The sequence below is a fragment of the Scyliorhinus torazame genome, chromosome 1 (genome assembly GCF_047496885.1).
Source record: "Scyliorhinus torazame isolate Kashiwa2021f chromosome 1, sScyTor2.1, whole genome shotgun sequence".
NCBI lineage: Eukaryota > Metazoa > Chordata > Chondrichthyes > Carcharhiniformes > Scyliorhinidae > Scyliorhinus > Scyliorhinus torazame.
This window is the reverse complement of record NC_092707.1, coordinates 243,526,412-243,544,489: the sequence shown is the minus strand read 5'-3', so window position 1 is coordinate 243,544,489 and position 18,078 is coordinate 243,526,412. Positions and strand designations below refer to the sequence as shown.

Here is an 18,078-nt window from a genome sequence, read left to right as displayed (position 1 = left end):
ATCTTCCCAATCTGTGGCTACAAGGTAGAGCTGGAAGCGTTGTTTGAATATCTTCCAGTTGGCCCCTAGGTTACCGGTGATGCGGAGCGGCGGCGGCGGGCGGACGCTGTCCATTTTGCAGGATGACTGTATGCTGGTGGAAGGCAAATCACTTGCAGGTAGGTCTAAGAAGTTCTAATATCCCTCAACTCCTGGTATCATGATGTGTTGGGTGCTCTGGATCCGTGGAACACATACAGGCCACCAACACTTAAAATAGTGCAACACTATTTTATTAAGTTAGAAACTGTTGAACATACTTTCACTGTGGGTTAACACGATGTTAGATTAAACTAAAGACCTATGCCTGTCCTAACCAGTCTATGCACTCAGCACGTGATGAACATCTGTGCTGTAAGCTCTGTCCTTCTGAGAGGCTGCATCCCGAATGAGCGGGAACTCTGATGCCTCCTGTCTTTATAGTGAGTGTGCTCTAACTGGTGATTGGCTGCGGTGTTGTGTGTGTTGATTGGTCTTGCTGTGTGAAATGAAATGAAATGAAAAATGAAAATGAATGAAATGAAATGAAAATCGCTTATTGTCACAAGTAGGCTTCAAATGAAGTTACTGTGAAAAGCCCCTAGTCGCCACATTCCGGCGCCTGTTCGGGGAGGCTGTTACGGAAATCGAACCGTGCTGCTGGCCTGCCTTGGTCTGCTTTCAAAGCCAGCGATTTAGCCCTGTGTGTCCATCAGTGTGTGTGTATCGGCACCATGATATACTGGTGTATATTATGACACCTCCCTCAGCCGAATTGTGTCTTTATGCTAATTTGCACATGGCTCAGGTAATAATCCAGAGATTGGTTCCTCCCCAAAATCCTGCTTAATTTAGTTTCTAACTCCTGGTACACCCTCAGTAGAAGTAGCGACACTAAAACAGATTATCTGGTCATGATCTCTTCATTGTTGGTGGAAATTTGCTGTATGCAAATTACATGTTGCGTTTCCTTACAGTATTAAAGGTTATTGCATACCAATAGTACTTCGCTTGCTGTAAATCACTTTGGGATGTCCTGAGGTCATGAAATGTATATAGATCACTACCAGGACACAACACTGTGCCACCATATCACTCCAAAATGAAAAGTTTCACAGATACCAAGTTGGGTGTAGTGATTGTTTCCAGCATCTGCAGAACAGAATAAAAGGCCGAACATAGGTGAGATTCTTGTCTTTTTTTATCAGTGTTTAAAAAGATAAGACTGCTGCTAGCTGTGCAACATGTTAAGACAGGCTGATTTTCAAAAACATTCTAATTTTCTCATGAAATTACCCAATTTCTCAGATCTGGTTAGGAATCGTTTTTTTAAAAAAAATAGAAGTTCAAAGATTATTTTTTAATAAATGGACAGGTAGAAAACAGTATACCATAAATTTCAATTCCTTATAGTGGTATAAAGTATGTTTTTTTACAAAGTTTATACAGGACTCTCTTTTGGAATGTTAAGCATTAAATTATCTGTATTTAATATTTCCTAAATTCTTCATACTAAAATAAGAAATCTGTACTGCATTTTGGAAATTCACAATATTTTTCCATGATACACAATTATTTTTCAAATTCAGAAGGCTACAAATGAATAAAGTATATCCCATTCTGAAGCAAAAATGTACCCTGAACCAACAAATTTAAAAAAAAGAAAACTAGTAAACAAGATATATCTTCAAAAAACAAAACCTACAGATAAGTGTTGAAAAGCCCAAAGTATCATTTGTAAACTTAGCCCTTTGGTTAATGGCCTCCTGAAGTAGCATCGCAAGCATCGGTTGTGTTAGATCAAATACAAAACAATAACAGTTCAAGAAGGAATCCCAAGACCACCTTTTCAGGACAACAAGGAATGGGAAATAAATTCTAGTATTGGTAGCAAAACCCAAGTATTGAGATTTTCTTTTAAATGTGTAGCCCTTTAAGACACTGGATCCGTGACAACAGGTTTACTCCCATCCCTATACCTGACAAACCGGTTTTAAAGCAGTTGGTTCACATGAGCAATTGAAGAGAATCTTCCTGCTGTGTTTAATATGGTGATGCTGACCAGGAAAGTTCTATTTATCCAGCAAGGTAAGGATCAAAACCGCACCACAGATACTACTGCCTTTTGCTTCTATTCAGAATCCTTGTTTTCATCATTGTTGTGCAGCACCGAGTTGAGTTTATTCTGCAAAGCTGCAGTTATTTTCTTGGAAGTCTTTTTAAGCAGTGGGTTTTCTGGGTGATCCTGCTTCATATGAAGGTAAAGGTCCTCTTGGTTCATGGCTGTGAACCCACATTCTTCACAGACGTAGAGCTTTGCCCTCCTCTCCTTGTAGTTGTATTTCTGTGTCACTCCGTGGATCTTCTTGAGGTGTGATTCCAAAGAGCATCTCTGCGTAAAGGCTTTATGACAAAGGCTGCATTTATAAGGACGAATTCCTGCACATGAAAAATAAATATGACACTTTATAATCAGTGTGCAACTTTAGCTAATTACCTATGCAAACCTGACCATTAACCATAATTATATGATCTCCCCTCCTGGAAGTTGAAATTCAAAAGTTACAGAGCAGTACAAGAAGTTCTGGCCCTCCCCTCCACTACACAATTCCTCATTTAACATTATAGTTGCATTCCTGAAAAGTGTGACTTTAAGCGGAACAACATTAAGCAAATCAGCTGTTCCCATTGCAACTAAAGGCAAAAACTGTAGTTGGGTTCTTTTGGACATTTATCTAAATGTATAAGAAAGAAAAATGTGAACTATTCACAGAGGTTTCACCATTGAACAAATCAAGTGTGAGAACGACATTGTTAAACATGGGGCTGGTGAACTGAATGCAGGATATTAAGATAAAATGGGATGCAAAAGTATTACTTTTTTAAATATAAATTTAGAGTACCCAATTATTTGTTTTTCCCAATTAAGGGGCAATTTAGCGTGGATAATCCTGCACATTTAACCTGCACATCTTTGGTTTGTGGGGGTGAAACCCACGCAGACACGGGGAGAATGTGTAAACTCCACACGGACAGTGACCCAGGGCCGGGATTCGAACTCGGGTCTTCAGTGCCGCAGTCCCAGTGCTAACCACTGTGGCACGTGCCGCCCTGGAAAAGTATTACTGACAGAATGTGAGAGAGAGGAATGGAAAGAGCAGAGCGAGAGAGAAGCAATGTCATGAATAATTCATGAGGATCAACTGCTGAAGTGTCCTAAACAATTGGTGAAACTGAGAGTTGAAGTTATTATTAGGTTTTTGTCAATTTGGGTAAGTTTTATTGTGGAACTTGCTTTCTGTGTGTGTATCCTGATCGGGTCCTCAGTTTATTTTGGAGGGAATTCCTTTTCCTCACTTACAGATTGAATACAAAAACATAATCTAATAAATGATGCACTGATGGTAATTCATTATTTCTATACTGCACTTTATTGAATTTGAAGGTCACAGACATTCATAGAGTTGATTTTCTCAATACATTTAAATTACATAGAACATACAGTGCAGAAGGAGGCCATTCGGCCCATCGAGTCTGCACCGACCCACATTAATCCCTCACTTCCACCCTATCCCCGCAACCCAATAACCCCTCCCAACCCTTATGGACACTACGGGCAATTTAGCATGGCCAATCCACCTAACCTGCACGTCTTTGGACTGTGGGAGGAAACCGGAGCACCCGGAGGAAACCCACGCAGACACGGGGAGAACGTGCAGACTCCGCACAGACAGTGACCCAGCGGGGAATCGAACCTGGGACCCTGGCGCTGTGAAGCCACAGTGCTATCCACTTGTGCTACCGTGCTGCCCTTCTCATTGTGGCTCGCTGGTAAATTATGATATAGCGAATATCGCAATGTCTATTGTTCACTATTCTATCAGTGATGTTATAATGAAAAACTTGACCAAATCAACATTAAATAATGATTACCATATTCTGCTTAGGAATCTTCCGATATGGGGAACAGCGAATAACGGGCGAACGACCCAACTTAAGTCGCCACTGCGCCTCAGGACTTTGAGGAAGTCCCAAGACGCAGACATGCAAAGCACTTACACAGTATGTTTCAATCTCTGACCAGACCCACGGACACCTGGGCTGTTTGCCCCATATTTACTCTGTTTTTTACACTAATTTGTTTTCTGAGCAGGTGTGAAGCCTGCTGAGAGCAGCTGGAATGTTGCAGTCTCCAGCACCCATGGCAACCACAACAATGTTCAACCCCCATCCCAGCAATGCTCACAGCCTGGCACGAGATAGCGTGGGAAAGTGGTGTTGAGGTAGATGATCAGCCATGTTCTAATTGAATGGCGGAGCAGGTTCGACGGGCTGAATGGCCCACTCCTGCTCCTATGTTCCAACGCATCCCCGCCCACCTGCTCAGATTCCATAGCTCCTGACCGGCCAATTCAGGTGTTTTGAAAGGGATGAACACTGCCAGGGGGTGAACATTGCCGGGGTGAGGGAGTATGAACAATGTTGATGAGGTGGGAGGTTGAGCATCGATGAGGGTCGGTGTGAACATTGTCGGATGGGTTGGGGAATAAACAATGGCAGGGGGTGAGAGGGTGAACATTGTCAGGGGATGAGGGTGTGAACATGGGGGATGGGGATGAACATTTTCAGGGGTGGACATTGTTGGAGGGGTGAACACTGATTAAGGGTGTTATGCAGTTTTGGGGTTGACAGCTCAAGAGATGCAGGTGTATGAACTATATATTTTTGGGGGACTAGCCAGGTGGACTGAGATGGTCTTTACTGATCCTGGGCATTCCTACAGCTGACGAATGAAAGGTGAATGCATTGAGAACTCTGAGTCTGGTGGGTGAGGCTGTTTTAATGGATATTTTTTATCTAAAGTCTAATTTGTTTCTCTTTAATTTAGCAATCAGCTGAAAGATTACTCAAGTTAAGAGAAGTTAAGTTTATTCCAGCCATTAACAGGGCTAGACAAGGACTCTGAGAGCAACTGCAGCTAGTTAATTAGGGGATATCTTAAACTGATTTTCAGAGCTTGTATCAATTGTTTTTCAGCAAGTATAAAAACAAGGGGAGCGATTCTCCACTCCCACGCCGAAGTGCCCACGCCGTTGTGGAGGTTCACGACGGCGCGAAATGGCCCCGATCCCGACCGATTCAGGCCCCGACAATGGGCCAGGATCGTGGCCGCGTCATCTACACGCGCCAGGCCTTGTCGCCCGCGTAAAGGCGGCGCCGCATAGATGACTCGGCCGGCGCCACATAACGGGCGTCATCCGCGCATGGGCCAACCCGCGCATGCATGGTTGCCGTCCTCTCTAAGTCCGCCCCGCAAGAAGATGCCGGACGGATCTGGGCCGCGGAAGGAAGGAGGTCCTCCTTCAGAGAGGACGGCCCGACGATCGGTGGGCACCGATCGCGGGCCACCCCACATTTGAGGTACCCCCCGGTGCAGGATCCCCCCTCGCCCCCCCCCCCCCAACTTTCACGCACCGTTCACGACGGCAGCGACCAGGTGTGGACGGCGCCGGGGGGAACCCGCCGTTTTGGCCTGGCCACTCGGCCCATCCGGGCCTGAGAATAGAGGGGGTGCCGGAGAATCGCCATTTTGGGGGTCTCCGGCAATTCTGCGGCCCGTGGAACTCGACCGGGCAGTTCCTGCCGCTTGGGAGAATCGCGGGAGGGCGTCGGAACCGCGTCCCGGGAAATTTTGGCGGCCCAGGCGATTCTCCCAACCGGCGCGGGAGTGGAGAATCTCGCCCAAGGATCAGTGCTGCTTGGTCTATGCTGTCAATGTATCAGCAATTGCATCCTTTGGCAATAATTGTTAAGACAATTGCATTGTTAAAGACAGGTGATGATCATTGGCTCAACCTCCAAAAGAGTATAAATGAGCACAGCTGGCACAGTTGACTGTGGGGAAGTGGATGGTCATGCTCAGCTGGTCTGAGAATAAACTTGTTTAAGCGTCAGACTTATTCCTTCATCATTTAAAATTATTGGAATTAACACACATTGACTGCTGCTTTGAATGGACAGAATGTCAAGTTGGGAATTTGGTGAGGGAGGTACTGATCCTCTATAGATAATACTTGTAGTAGTGGGCCCTTGAACGGGGGGGGGGGGGGGGGGGGGGGCGGGGGGGCGGTTCTAAATGTCATGTGACCCAATTGGGCCATAGTGTGGGGATCCCGTAGCTGAGAGCGGGCTTTCCAGGGCAGAATTGATCCTGGAGCTGTCAAGTTGGTAGCGCATCCTAACACTCTATATATAGTTAGAAACACAGCAATGCAACAGCACAGAAGGGGCCAATTATGCCATCTTGGCCATGCTGACCCAGACACCCAGGTGCCATTTTGAATCCCATCTTCCTGCACATGGTCCATAGCCCTGCAGCTTACAGCACTTAAAGTGCAGACTCAGGTAGCGTTTAGGGTCTCTGCCTCTACCACCAACTCGGGGAACGAATTCCAGACACCCACCATCCTCTACATAAAAAGGTTTCTCTGTTATGTCCCCTCTAGTCCTTCTGCCATGTGGCTTGAATTGATGGTTTTTGAACTCTGCCAAGGAAAATGGGTTTCTACTATCTCTACTCACAATTTTGTACACCTCAATCACGTCACCTGTGGGTGGCATGGTTGCACAGTGGTTAGCACTGTTGCTTCACAGCTCCAGGATCCCAGGTTCAATTCCTGGCTTGGGTCACTGTCTGTGTGGAGTCTGCACGTTCTCCCCATGTCTGTGTGGGTTCCTTCTGGGTGTGCTGGTTTCCTCCCACAGTCCAAAGATGTGCAGGTTAGATGGATTGGCCATGCTAAATTGCCCTTGGTGTCTAAAAGTTGACTGTGGGGAAGTGGATGGTCATGATGAACTGGTCTGAGAATAAACTTGTTTAAGCATCAGACTTATTCCTTCATCATTTAAAATTATTGGAATTAACACACATTGAGTGCTGCTTTGAATGGACAGAAAAAAATCAACTTCTGCACTGTAAATTCTAAGATAAAAGGGCTGGGTAGGGTTACTGGGTTATGAGGATAGGGTGAAGGTATGGGCTTGGGTAATGTACTCTTTACAAGGGCCGGTGCAGACTCTAAGCCGAATGACCTCCTTCAGCACTGTAAATTCTACGGTTCACCCCTCCGCCTTCTCTGTGCCAAGGAAAACAACCCCAATCTTTTCTGGTAGCTGCAATTCACCAGCCCTGGCAACAATCTAGTAAACCTTCTCTGCACTCTCTCCAGAGCAATTACATCCTTCCTGTAATGTGGTGACCAGAACTGCATGTAATACTCCAGGTGTGTCTTATACAGTTCCATCATTACACTCCTATTTTCATATCTATACCTCCACCAATGAGGAAGAGCATTCCATATGTCTTTGCAACTTTATCTACCTTTAGGGACCTGTGACTTGCATGCCAAGATCTCTCATCATCTATCCCTCTCTGTATATTCTTGTTTATTGTGTATTTCTTTTTACTGTTTGACCTCCCTAAATGCATTACCTCACACTTTACCTCACACTTATCAGAGTTGAACTCTATCTGCCACTTTCCTGCCCTCTCCACTAACCCACCTATATTGTTTTGGAGCTTACAAGGCCAATTTCTGTGTCATCTGCAAATTTCTCAATAATGCCCCTCACATTCAAGTCCAAATTGTTACTACATAAAACAAAATAAAATATTAGTTCTGTTTCTAAGGATAAAAGCATTTGGCTTTGACTTATCAGGAGAGATTTAGATCTATATTCTCAAGTTTAGAAGAATGAAGAGATTGAATTGAGGATGCTTCCTTTTGTGGGGTTATCTAGAATGAGAGTTCATAGTTTTTGGATAAGGGGTAGCAGATTTAAAATAGATGAGGAGAAATTACTTCTCTCAAAAGGTTGTGAAACTGGAATTCACTCCCCCAGAGTGCGGTGGATGCTGGGACATTGGATAAATTTGAGGAGATAGACAGAGTTTGAATTAGTAATGGGTTGAAAGGTTATGGAAAATAGGCAGGAAAATAGTTTTGTTGTTCAAACCTGGTCACCAAACCTGGTCACCAATCACTCAGATATCACACTGGCGATGCGGATCGTCAGAAGCACCTTTGAATCGCCGCACAAAAGAGGAAACCGACCTGGGGCGTGATTCTCCGAAAACTGGCGCGATATCCGGGACCCGGTGCCAAAAACAGCGCGGATCACTCCGGAGTCGGGCCCCCCCAAACAACGCAAATTCTCCGGCCCCGAATGGGCTAGCAGCGGCGTGGCGCCATATGTGGACGGTGACGCTGCACGGTGTGACGGCACAAAAGACGCACCCCCCCACACCCCGGAAGACCCGACAGGATGGCCGCCCGCCGCGCAGCCCCGAGGTTCCAGGACCACGACATCGAGGCGATCCTGGACGCAGTGGAGGAGAGGAGGGAGTCCCTGTACTCCGGACACGGCCACAGGGTCGCCCCACGCCTCAGCCAGCGTCTGTGGAGGGAGGTGGCAGAGGCCGTCAGCGCTGTGGCTCTGACACCATGAACAGGCACGCAGTGCCACAAGGTGAACGACCTCGTCAGGGCAGCCAGGGTGAGGTGTCCCCCCCCCCCCCCCCTCCCTGCCTGATGTGCGGCACACCCCCAGGTGAAATCAACCCTAACCTCTGCACTGTACGCGCAACCGATGGCGTGCATTCCTATACCTGTCTAACACTGTTGCCCTTTACCCCTGCCACCCACCCGCCCCCCACAGGAGAAGCTCGCACACAACAATAGGGAGCATGAGAGGACTGTAGGGGGCCCAGCTGATGAGAGGCCACTCACCGTACATGAGGAAAGGGCTCTGGAACTGGCTGGCGGACCTGAGGACCGGGAGGTTGCTGATGCAGAGGTCGGGGGCCCACCAACAAGTGAGCCACCGACAGCCCGTCACCATATCCCCCCTCCGCCATATCCCCCCTCCGCCATATCACCCCTCCCCCATATCACCTGATCACCGCCTGCGTGTCTAACCATGCATGCTTCATTGTGTATTGCAGGAGCAAACGTCGAGGCATACATTCCCGCAGATACCGACTGCCCGCCGGATGCCCCAGGGCGACCACGGGAGACGGAGAGACCTGGAGCAATAGGGAGACGACGCCCACCCCCCCACACATACCTCTCTTCCACACACACAGACTGCGGCCACGCCATCACCTCTCCTGCGGCCACCCCCCAGGCCGTGACCTACCGCCAGGCTGGACGGCGTCAACCATCAGCACTGGTTGACGCCGTTAAAAAGGTGTTTTGATTTACGCCGACGTGACCATGCCCATCCGGCTGGGAGAATATGGGCAGCCCCGGAGTCCATTGTCTCATGCCCACCCCTGCCATTCTCCGAGGCGGGCGGCGCGATTGACGCCCCGTCGACTTTTCACCCTTCGGAGAATTCGGCAGGGGTGGCGCGATTCTCCGACCCGGCGGGGGGTCGGAGAATCCCGCCCTCGGTGTTCAAATAATTCAAGTCAAACCAGTCGACAACCAGTGAGTCACCAAAATGACTCATTTTATGGTAAATTAGAGCCGATCCTAACTTCGAACATCGGGTTCAATATGCTGAACGTCTGCAGTGCTTTTCACAGGCAAATGAAATAGTGGGGCAGAAGAGAAAGATCATACTACCTATAGCCTGCGGAGCCCAAACTTATAATTTAATCGGGTGTTACCTCCTGACACCGCTACACAAAGACTTTCACAAAGTTAGTAGATCTTGTGAAAGGGCATTTCCATCTGAAACTCTTGATAATTATGAAAAGGTATAAATTCAATTCGACTAAAAGAGCTCCTGGAGAAGCAATAGCAGCATTTGGGGCCAGATTAAGGCAAATAGCAGGTCACTGAATATGGACCTGCCCTTTATGACGTGAAGAGACTGTCTAATGTGGGGTGACTAACACTGTGGTACAGAAGATACTGTTGGCAGAATCCAAGATAACCCTGAAGAAGGTGCTGGAGGTTGCTCCAGCTATGGAAACTACAGAAAAAGGCACTCTAGAGCCACAAGGCAGCGAAGTCCACCTAGTCTGGAAAGAAGCTGCTAGTGGCAGTGGTGCCATGATTGAAGGCACAGAATTTTAAAGAGCAGAGAGGTGCAGAAAGGAAGAACATGAAGAGATATGAAAGATTCAGTCAGCAGCCCAGAAGTGGTAGTGAGTGCTATAGATGTAGGGAGAGTCATTCCCAGGAGAAATGCTGGTTTAAAGGAGCATGTGTTTTGCCTGTGGTAGAAATGAGCATGGACGGTGCAAGTGCAGGAATAGGCAGGGCGAAGGTAACCCAGAAAACAGACAAAACATCTTTATATTGAATAATATAAAGGTGGACAGAGTAGCCCCAACTATTAAATGATCAATGGCCGTCCACTCTAGAATTTACAGTGCAGAAGGAGGCCATTCGGCCCATCGAATCTGCACCGGCTCCTGGAAAGAGCATCCCACCCAAGGTCCACACCTCCACCCTATCCCCATAACCCAGTAACCCCATCCAACATTAAGGGCAATTTTGGACACTAAGGGCAATTTTAGCATGGCCAATCCACCTAACCTGCACATCTTTGGACTGTGGGAGGAAACCGGAGCACTCGGAGGAAACCCACGCACACACGGGGAGGATGTACAGACTCCGCACAGACAGTGACCCAAGCCGGAATCGAACCTGGGACCCTGGAGCTGTGAAGCAATTTTGCTATCCACAATGCTACCGTGCTGCCACTCGATGGAGGTAGACGCTGGAGTCTCCGCCACAGTAGTTGGAGGTCAAACTAGCGATACTGCCATGGAGGGGTTCAACCCCTGAGATGAAAGAACACTGCAGCCAGGCCAAGACTATCAAGGTCATGGGGACAACAATGTCCCCATGAGTTACAGGTAGCAATCTGCCCAACTACTCTTATTCATAATTTCAGGCCAGGGATCAAATTTGATGTGGCGTGACTGGCTCCCAGAGATTGCTGGAATTCAATGTACTATGAAGAGTCTATTGCAAGATTTAGCTTGATATTGGAAGCCATAGATGAGGAGCATTTATCCAACCTGGAGGAAGTTTTAAAAAGATTCCAGAATACTGGTGTGGTGAATGTGCACCTTTCAAACAAATCAGGTGGCTTATCGAGACTGATGCAAACCAAAGAGAAAATCTGGAAAATCTCAACAGGTCAGGCAGCATCTGTAGGGAGAGAAAAGAGCAGCATCTGTAGGGAGAGAAAAGAGCTAATGTTTTGAGTCCAGGTGACCCTTTGTCCAAGCAAAGATTCCAGCATCCGCAGTAATTTGCTCTTATGGAATGGATGCACAAGGGTTACATCCAATGGAAGGTGAGGGCTATTAAGGAAGCACCTACATCAAAGCCTAAATCTTTTCTCAGAATGGTAAATTACTATGGGCAGTTCATACCCAATTCATCAATGATTCTAGCACCCCTGCATGTATTTTTTTTTTTAAATGCCAGAAAAGATATTGGAAAACACCACAGAAATTAATTTTCAAGCCTTTCAATCAACGTGTTTACCAGTCCATTTTGATCCTTCTAAAGAAATAATATTTGTTTGCGATGGCCTCCATATTGAGTTGCTGTTGTTTTGTCACACACAATGAATGATGTGACGGAGAGAACCATTGACTGTTTAAAGAACCCTGACTGATGTGAGAGGGGATATTCGCAAATCGAAGGAGGGCCTAGCCATCATCTTTGGTATCAGAAAATTTCACCAGACCCAAGGAAGAACCCGGGACAGGCAGAAAACAAGATAGCTGAAAGAGACAGGTTGCTGGCAAATTATTGCCGAAACCCCAATGTTACTGCCTAAACCACAATGTATGTAAATTATTGTAAATGTGTTTTGGCCATGTCTGGCGATATAAAGCTTGCAATGAAATATGAAAAACCTGAATAAAGAATTTTTTTTTTTTTAAATAAAAAATGTCACCACTGACATTTGTGGGAGACACTACTTGGGGCTTTTCAAGAAAGACAAAGCAGTTTCTCCCCCCCCCCCCCCCATTGCATCTGTGAGGTTACAGTGTTGGGCTTTGTTATTGGCTGCTTACAAATACACTAACCAGGGGCACATATTGCAACCCACAGAGCCTTAAGTCGTCATCTGTTACCAGAAAGTCTGCCACCCCTATCAGTGCCCCAGAAAATTGTCCTAGCATTAAATTTTCTTGATATTGTAATGATATGTATACAGTCAGGTTAGTGAAGGATTAATAATTACATCTTTGTGTAAATCAAGCACTAAAGGACGCTACCACTTCTCTGTATTTAACTCAGACTCTGGGGGAATTCTGGGAGTAGCATAAGGAGAAAGCATGGTGAAAGCATAAGAAGATTGGAGTAGATAGAGTTAACACTAGGTTAGATCATAGTGTTATTAGTGACAATTTAGATTATTGAGTACTGTAAGACCGATTCAATATTACTTATTATCTAGCTCAATCGAGTGCGAAGTGCAGTAATTAGTTTTGTTTATTCTTTGTCAACACTGCATCGGATCATTTTGGAAGAAAGGACAAAAAATACAACATATTAACAAGCATGGTAATATAACAGATACATTAACTGTATCTGCACAACAAATAAAGTACTGGACCCAGAGATATCTGATATTGCCAAAAGTGAAGCATACGATTGTACATTGTTGGTGTCATGACAGATGTCAGAATAGTTGAAGCTATATTAAACAAGGAAGGATGAACTTAGCTGCGAGGTCGGTACCCTCCTGTGGGGAGCAAGTGTGGTCATCTCCGTACCTGGAAGAAAGCTATTACTTGATGAATTGTACAGTAGCCACCCTAGAATGTCGAAGATGAAGATGTTGGCTTGTAGTTACATTTGGTAGCTGGGACAGAGACGGATATTGAAGAAATGGTAAAACAGTGCAATGCCAACTGCAACAGAAATTACCAACTGCAGCCCCAATGCACCCATGGGAATGGCCAGGTTGGCCTTGGGTGAGAGTTGATTATGTAGGCTCATTCATGGGTACAACGTTCCTGCTATTAGTGGGCGCACATTCAAAGTGATGAGGACTTTTACGAGATGAAGTCCACAACTGCCTATGCTACAGTGGAGAAGCATGTCACTGCTTTGCCCTCCACGGTCTGACAGAGGTACTAGTTTCAGACTGGATCCCATTTACCAGTGCTGAGTTCCAAAACTTAATATCATCAAATGGGATCAAATACATATGTACTGCACCCTATCACCCCTCCTCAAAAGGACTTGCTGAACATGCTGTACAGAAAGGCAGCCATGAAAAAACAACCACCAGCATGAGCTGGAGACAAAATTGATGCGTTTTCTCATTATTTACAGAACCATGCCACACATGAGTAGCTCCTGCTGAGTTTTAATGATGGGTCGTCAGTTAAGAACCCGGTTGGACCTGGTGTTTCCAAATATGACTGGGCGGGTGGAGTCAAGGCAAAGCGTTCAGAAGAAGAATCAAGATGCAGCAAGAGGACATTCAAAGAAGACGATACAGTGTTCGTCAAAAATTTGGGAGGTGGGTCCCAGGTGCTGTGTGTCCAGAATGGGCCCAGTATCATGAGGTCACAGGACAATTTTTTTTTAAAGCATGTGGATTGTTTGAGGAGACAGGTGTCAATTCGAGAACCAGTGGGGCAGTGTGCTCCAATTATACCTGCCAGTCAAGGAACTGAAGAGGCGAGTCAGCCTGAAGGAGGTTCCTGGGATGGGAACTGATGAAAGTAAGGAGCACTGCTGTACCCTTGCAAGAAGTCTGGTTCCTGAGAATCCAACCGCGACTATCTCTACTGTTGAGACACAACCTGTTGAAGTCACTCCCAGGTTGAAGTCACTCCCGGAGGAAGTCCCCAGATAGACTGAGTTTATAATGAACTGCTAAAAGTAATTATAATTGATGTTGCCGTGTAAATCGTTTAAATAGTATGTTGTAGTAAGGGACTTAAGAGGGAGGGATAGAGTAGCGGGCCCCTTGAAGGGGGTGAGGTTTTGAACAGTCATGTGACCTGATGCGGGGGGTCCCAGGGTTGAGTGCGGGCTTTCCCAGGCAGAATTGATCCGAGCACTCTGTATATAGTTGTTTTGTTGTTCAAACCTGGTGGGCACATCCCCCAGATGAGCACATTACCCAGATATCACAATACTGTATTACAGTTGTGAGCTTATTTAGATGCAAGGGTAGTGACGAAGCATACAACCGTACTTTTGTTACTTAGTTGCACAAATCACAACCCCTGTTAATAGTTACTGGAAGTTTACCTTTGTATTGGATGGTTAAGAAGAAACGCAAGATACATAACATATGAATGGGACGTGTCTACTGGCGATGTCCAATTATCTGTACACATCATCAGATTACCTTGATTATGTACATAATCGCCAGAATCAACTGATCTCACTGTAACTTCCATGCACTTTTAATCTTGATAGAATCCCAAGAGTGCATAAGGAGGCCATTTAGTCTATTGAATCTGCACCGACCAACCATACTAAGGACATCCCACTCCCCTGCACCAACTCCACCTAACCTGCACATCTTTGGATACCTGGAGCAGTTTAGCATAGCCAATCCACCTAACCTGCACATGCCGTCACATACCAGTACATAGAATGCAGAAGGAGGCCATTTCATCGTCTGCACCGACCCACTTAAGCCCTCACTTCCACCCTATCCCCGTAACCCCTCCTTACCTTTTTTGGACATTTTGGCCAATCCACCTAACCACATTTTGGACTAAAGAAACTGGAGAACCCGGAGGAAACCCACACAGACACTGGGAGATAGTGACCCAGCGAGGAATCAAACCTGGGACCCTGGCGCTGTGAAGCCACAGGGCTAGCCACTTGTGCTACCGTGCTGCCCTTGTAACTTGCAGTCATTGCCCCTCTCTTCCCTTAACAAGTCTGCCGGCACTATTATAACACATTTTAGGACTGGAGAAGTCCAGCTATCAAAGGATGAGCAGACAAGCGGGGGCGGGGGAGAGAGAGGCCCCGCCCCCGCGGAGGGCGGGGTTACGGTTGACGTACCGGTGTGCGTCCTGACGTGCCTCTTCAGGTCGAAGGTGTCATTGAAGCCTTTGCCGCAGTACGTGCACAGGTGACGCTTCACCTGGCTGTGACACTTCAGGTGGCGATTGAGCATGCGCTGTAGCCGGAAGCCTTTGCTGCACACCTGGCAGCGGAAGATGGCGTCACTGCACTCTCCGGTTGTGATCTGCTCCAGGAAGGGGAGCGGGCAGCGCCCGGAGGAAATACACCGTTAGTTTCAGCACCTGTCACCGCCAAAGCGCCCCGACTGGACACTAAAAACAATCCACCGTTGTAACATAACGCCAGACCCGAACCAATTCAGTCGTGAGCTTGGCAAAGTTTTCAGATTTCAGACTGTGCTTCCATTTAGATACCAATTGCTTTTAAATGGCATAGTAACAAACTCGCACTGAATCATGTGCTAAAAGCTTTTGTACAGCAGGAATCATTTTGCATCTCGCCACCACCCCCCCAAAAAAAAATGCAGTTACATTTCTACAAATAATCTGGTCCTTGAATTCTCTTTGCAATGTGAATGGTGCATTTAAAAACGATGCCTTTACTTGATCATTTTTATCACTCAATAAGGCGTGAGTGTACAATGACGAGGTACATTGTACAGGGCCATTTTAAACCGGCTTCAGCCGAGCATAATCAGAGAATCCCTACAGTGCAGACGGAGGCCATTCGGCCCGTCGAGTCTATACCGACCACTCGAAAGAGCAGCTACCTAGGCCCACACCCTGTAACCCCACCTAGCCTTTGGACACTTGAGGGGAAATTAATCGACATATTTGCACTGTGGGAGGAGATCCACGCCGTCAAGGAGTATACAAAACACTGCAATAAAGTTTTTAATTTAATATGAAAATGTGTATAAAATCGTAATGTTTATGTGAATTGCGCAACATATTACACACGAATCTGCAAAGTGTATTTTAATCATATTTCAGATATACAAAGTAGTGCAGATCTGAAATCATATGTGCATTCAAAAAAAATCACGTATAACCTGAAACCATTTACTTTTGCTGAGCATCGCTTGCTATTCCTAGAGGGCCACCTAATATGATCTTCCTTAAACTGGGTGACTTATCTGCATGTTTTACACCTCAGTCAGCATGTTCCCTATCAGGCGCTCTCGTTCAATGCACCGGGCAACTTTCCTCTGGCTGCTGAGCGAGCCCAGGGATGATTCAAGCGGAGTCTGGCGGAGGGAGGGGGCCCGGCTCACCTTGATTTTCGTTCGCAAGACGCTGCGCTTTTTGAATTCCGATCCCAGAACTTGCTCCTCCGCATTCTCCTGGTCCGGTTCGGTCTTGTATGGGAGGCGGCGCTCGTCTGAATCGTTGAGTAGTTTGTCCAAACCAGTTGTTCCGGGTGTTGGATCCTCGGTCTTTCTTTCTTCTTGATAACTCAAGAAACAGCTCAGATTGACTGGAAATGGAAAATAACCCCCTTTTTACACAACATGGACCGCTTGAATCTTAGGCCAGTTTAAACAATGGACGGGGATTTTCTCTCTCTCCCTCTTGGCTTGTTTGAGTTTGGGGTGTTGTCTGGCGCTAGCTGCTCTGTTATCAGTGTTTGACTGTAAGGAATGCAACCTGATACCCCCTAATGGATTTAATCCTTTAAACGGCGGCGGTGGGGCAAGATAGGAGCCGGGGTTCCGTTATATTTACTCTGCAGCTCAGGCTCTGTGTGTGTGTGTGTGTGTGGGGGGGGGGGGGGGGGGCAATGTGTCTTGGTGCTGCTAACAGGTTGGTGACTGATGGAGTCAGAGAGCAGAGCACACCCTGTAATGTAAACACACAAGCTGCCCTTTTATTTTACAGGATTCCTGAATCCGGGAGCATTTTCAATACTCGACCTCTTTTTTAAAAAGAACAACGTCCTATCCCCCCCTCTCCACACGAGAGAGAGAAACTTGTCCTCCTGAGCCAGGTTGGCCCTGCTTTGGCTGGTCCGCACTGCCGGATCAGAGGCAGATTGAGATGCCTGTTGCACCCCGGGCTGGATTTGCAAAAGGTTGTTGGGACCGTGTATGCAAGCTGGGAGTGAGTAAAAAGGTGCCCAATAGCGAACCTATCCTGCCATCCCGTACGAAAGGAGGCTTGGGGTATTTTTTTTTTCTTTTGGAATTGGTTGATTCCAGTCTCTCTCTAACCCCCCACCCCCCAAAATCTGTGTGTACCTCCCTCTCTCACCCTCCCTCTCTCCTGCTTCCCCCGGTCTAACCCGCCCGCTCTCTGCCTCTCCCTGTATTGTTTCACCTGGTATGTAGGTGTCGGCTCTCTCCTCGTCCGGCAGTTGATTCCAGTCGCGGACCTCCGGGTAAGGCTCCTTCCTTTTCACCAGGAAGGCTCTGGGCATGTTGCAAAAGGCGGTAAAGCGGCCGCTGATGGATTGAAGAAGCCGGATTCCCTCTTGACCCCCCCACCCACCCCCTTTTTTTTTCACATCCAACCCGGATCCTGGCCAAGCAAGTTCCAGGTAATTAACAAAAAGGCAGTTTCCCTGGCAGCCTCCTCGAGCCTCTGCGTTGCCGTTGTGTTTCGGGGAGACCCACTCTCTCACCTGGCGAGCTACCTCTTTCTTTCTTTTTTGGCCGTAACAGGAAAAGTTTGCTCCAGTAATTGCAAATACAACAGGAAATTTGGGAGGGCGCATGCGTGCTGTAGAAATAACGGTGTCAACAAGCCCGTGTACCTGTCAGACCGGTTGGTGCAGCCTGGCTATCCCTGCCCCTCGCGCACACCAATGTTTGCCAAACCTTCTTCCTTTCTCTCCAGATGTGAGAATGTTGCGCCCCCCCCCCCCCTTCCCGGACAACGAATCGAGCAGAATGCACCTTGAATCCCCTGATCAATGCCAACATTAAACTTTTATTTCCCCCCACACACACCTCTTTCAGTTCCCTCTCTGGGTGCACTATGCTCCCACCTGTTCTGCAATTGTTTCAAATCGACTTTGCGTTCATGTCTCTGCTTGGGGAGTTGCATAGAATCTGGGCTGTACACTGGAGATAGGA

General features: G+C 46.9%; 1 protein-coding gene across 1 annotated transcript; it reads right to left on the bottom strand.

Annotated features, from left to right (window-relative positions):
• Positions 1-256: 256 nt before the first annotated feature.
• Positions 257-17,697, bottom strand: LOC140419971 (transcription factor Ovo-like 2). Its single transcript, XM_072504010.1, has 4 exons — positions 17,321-17,697; positions 16,279-16,481; positions 15,042-15,228; positions 257-2,457 (listed from the first exon to the last, which is right to left on the bottom strand). Exons 1-4 carry the CDS (start codon positions 17,418-17,420, stop codon positions 2,150-2,152), a joined length of 798 nt encoding a protein of 265 aa, XP_072360111.1. The 5' UTR covers positions 17,421-17,697; the 3' UTR covers positions 257-2,149.
• Positions 17,698-18,078: the final 381 nt, after the last annotated feature.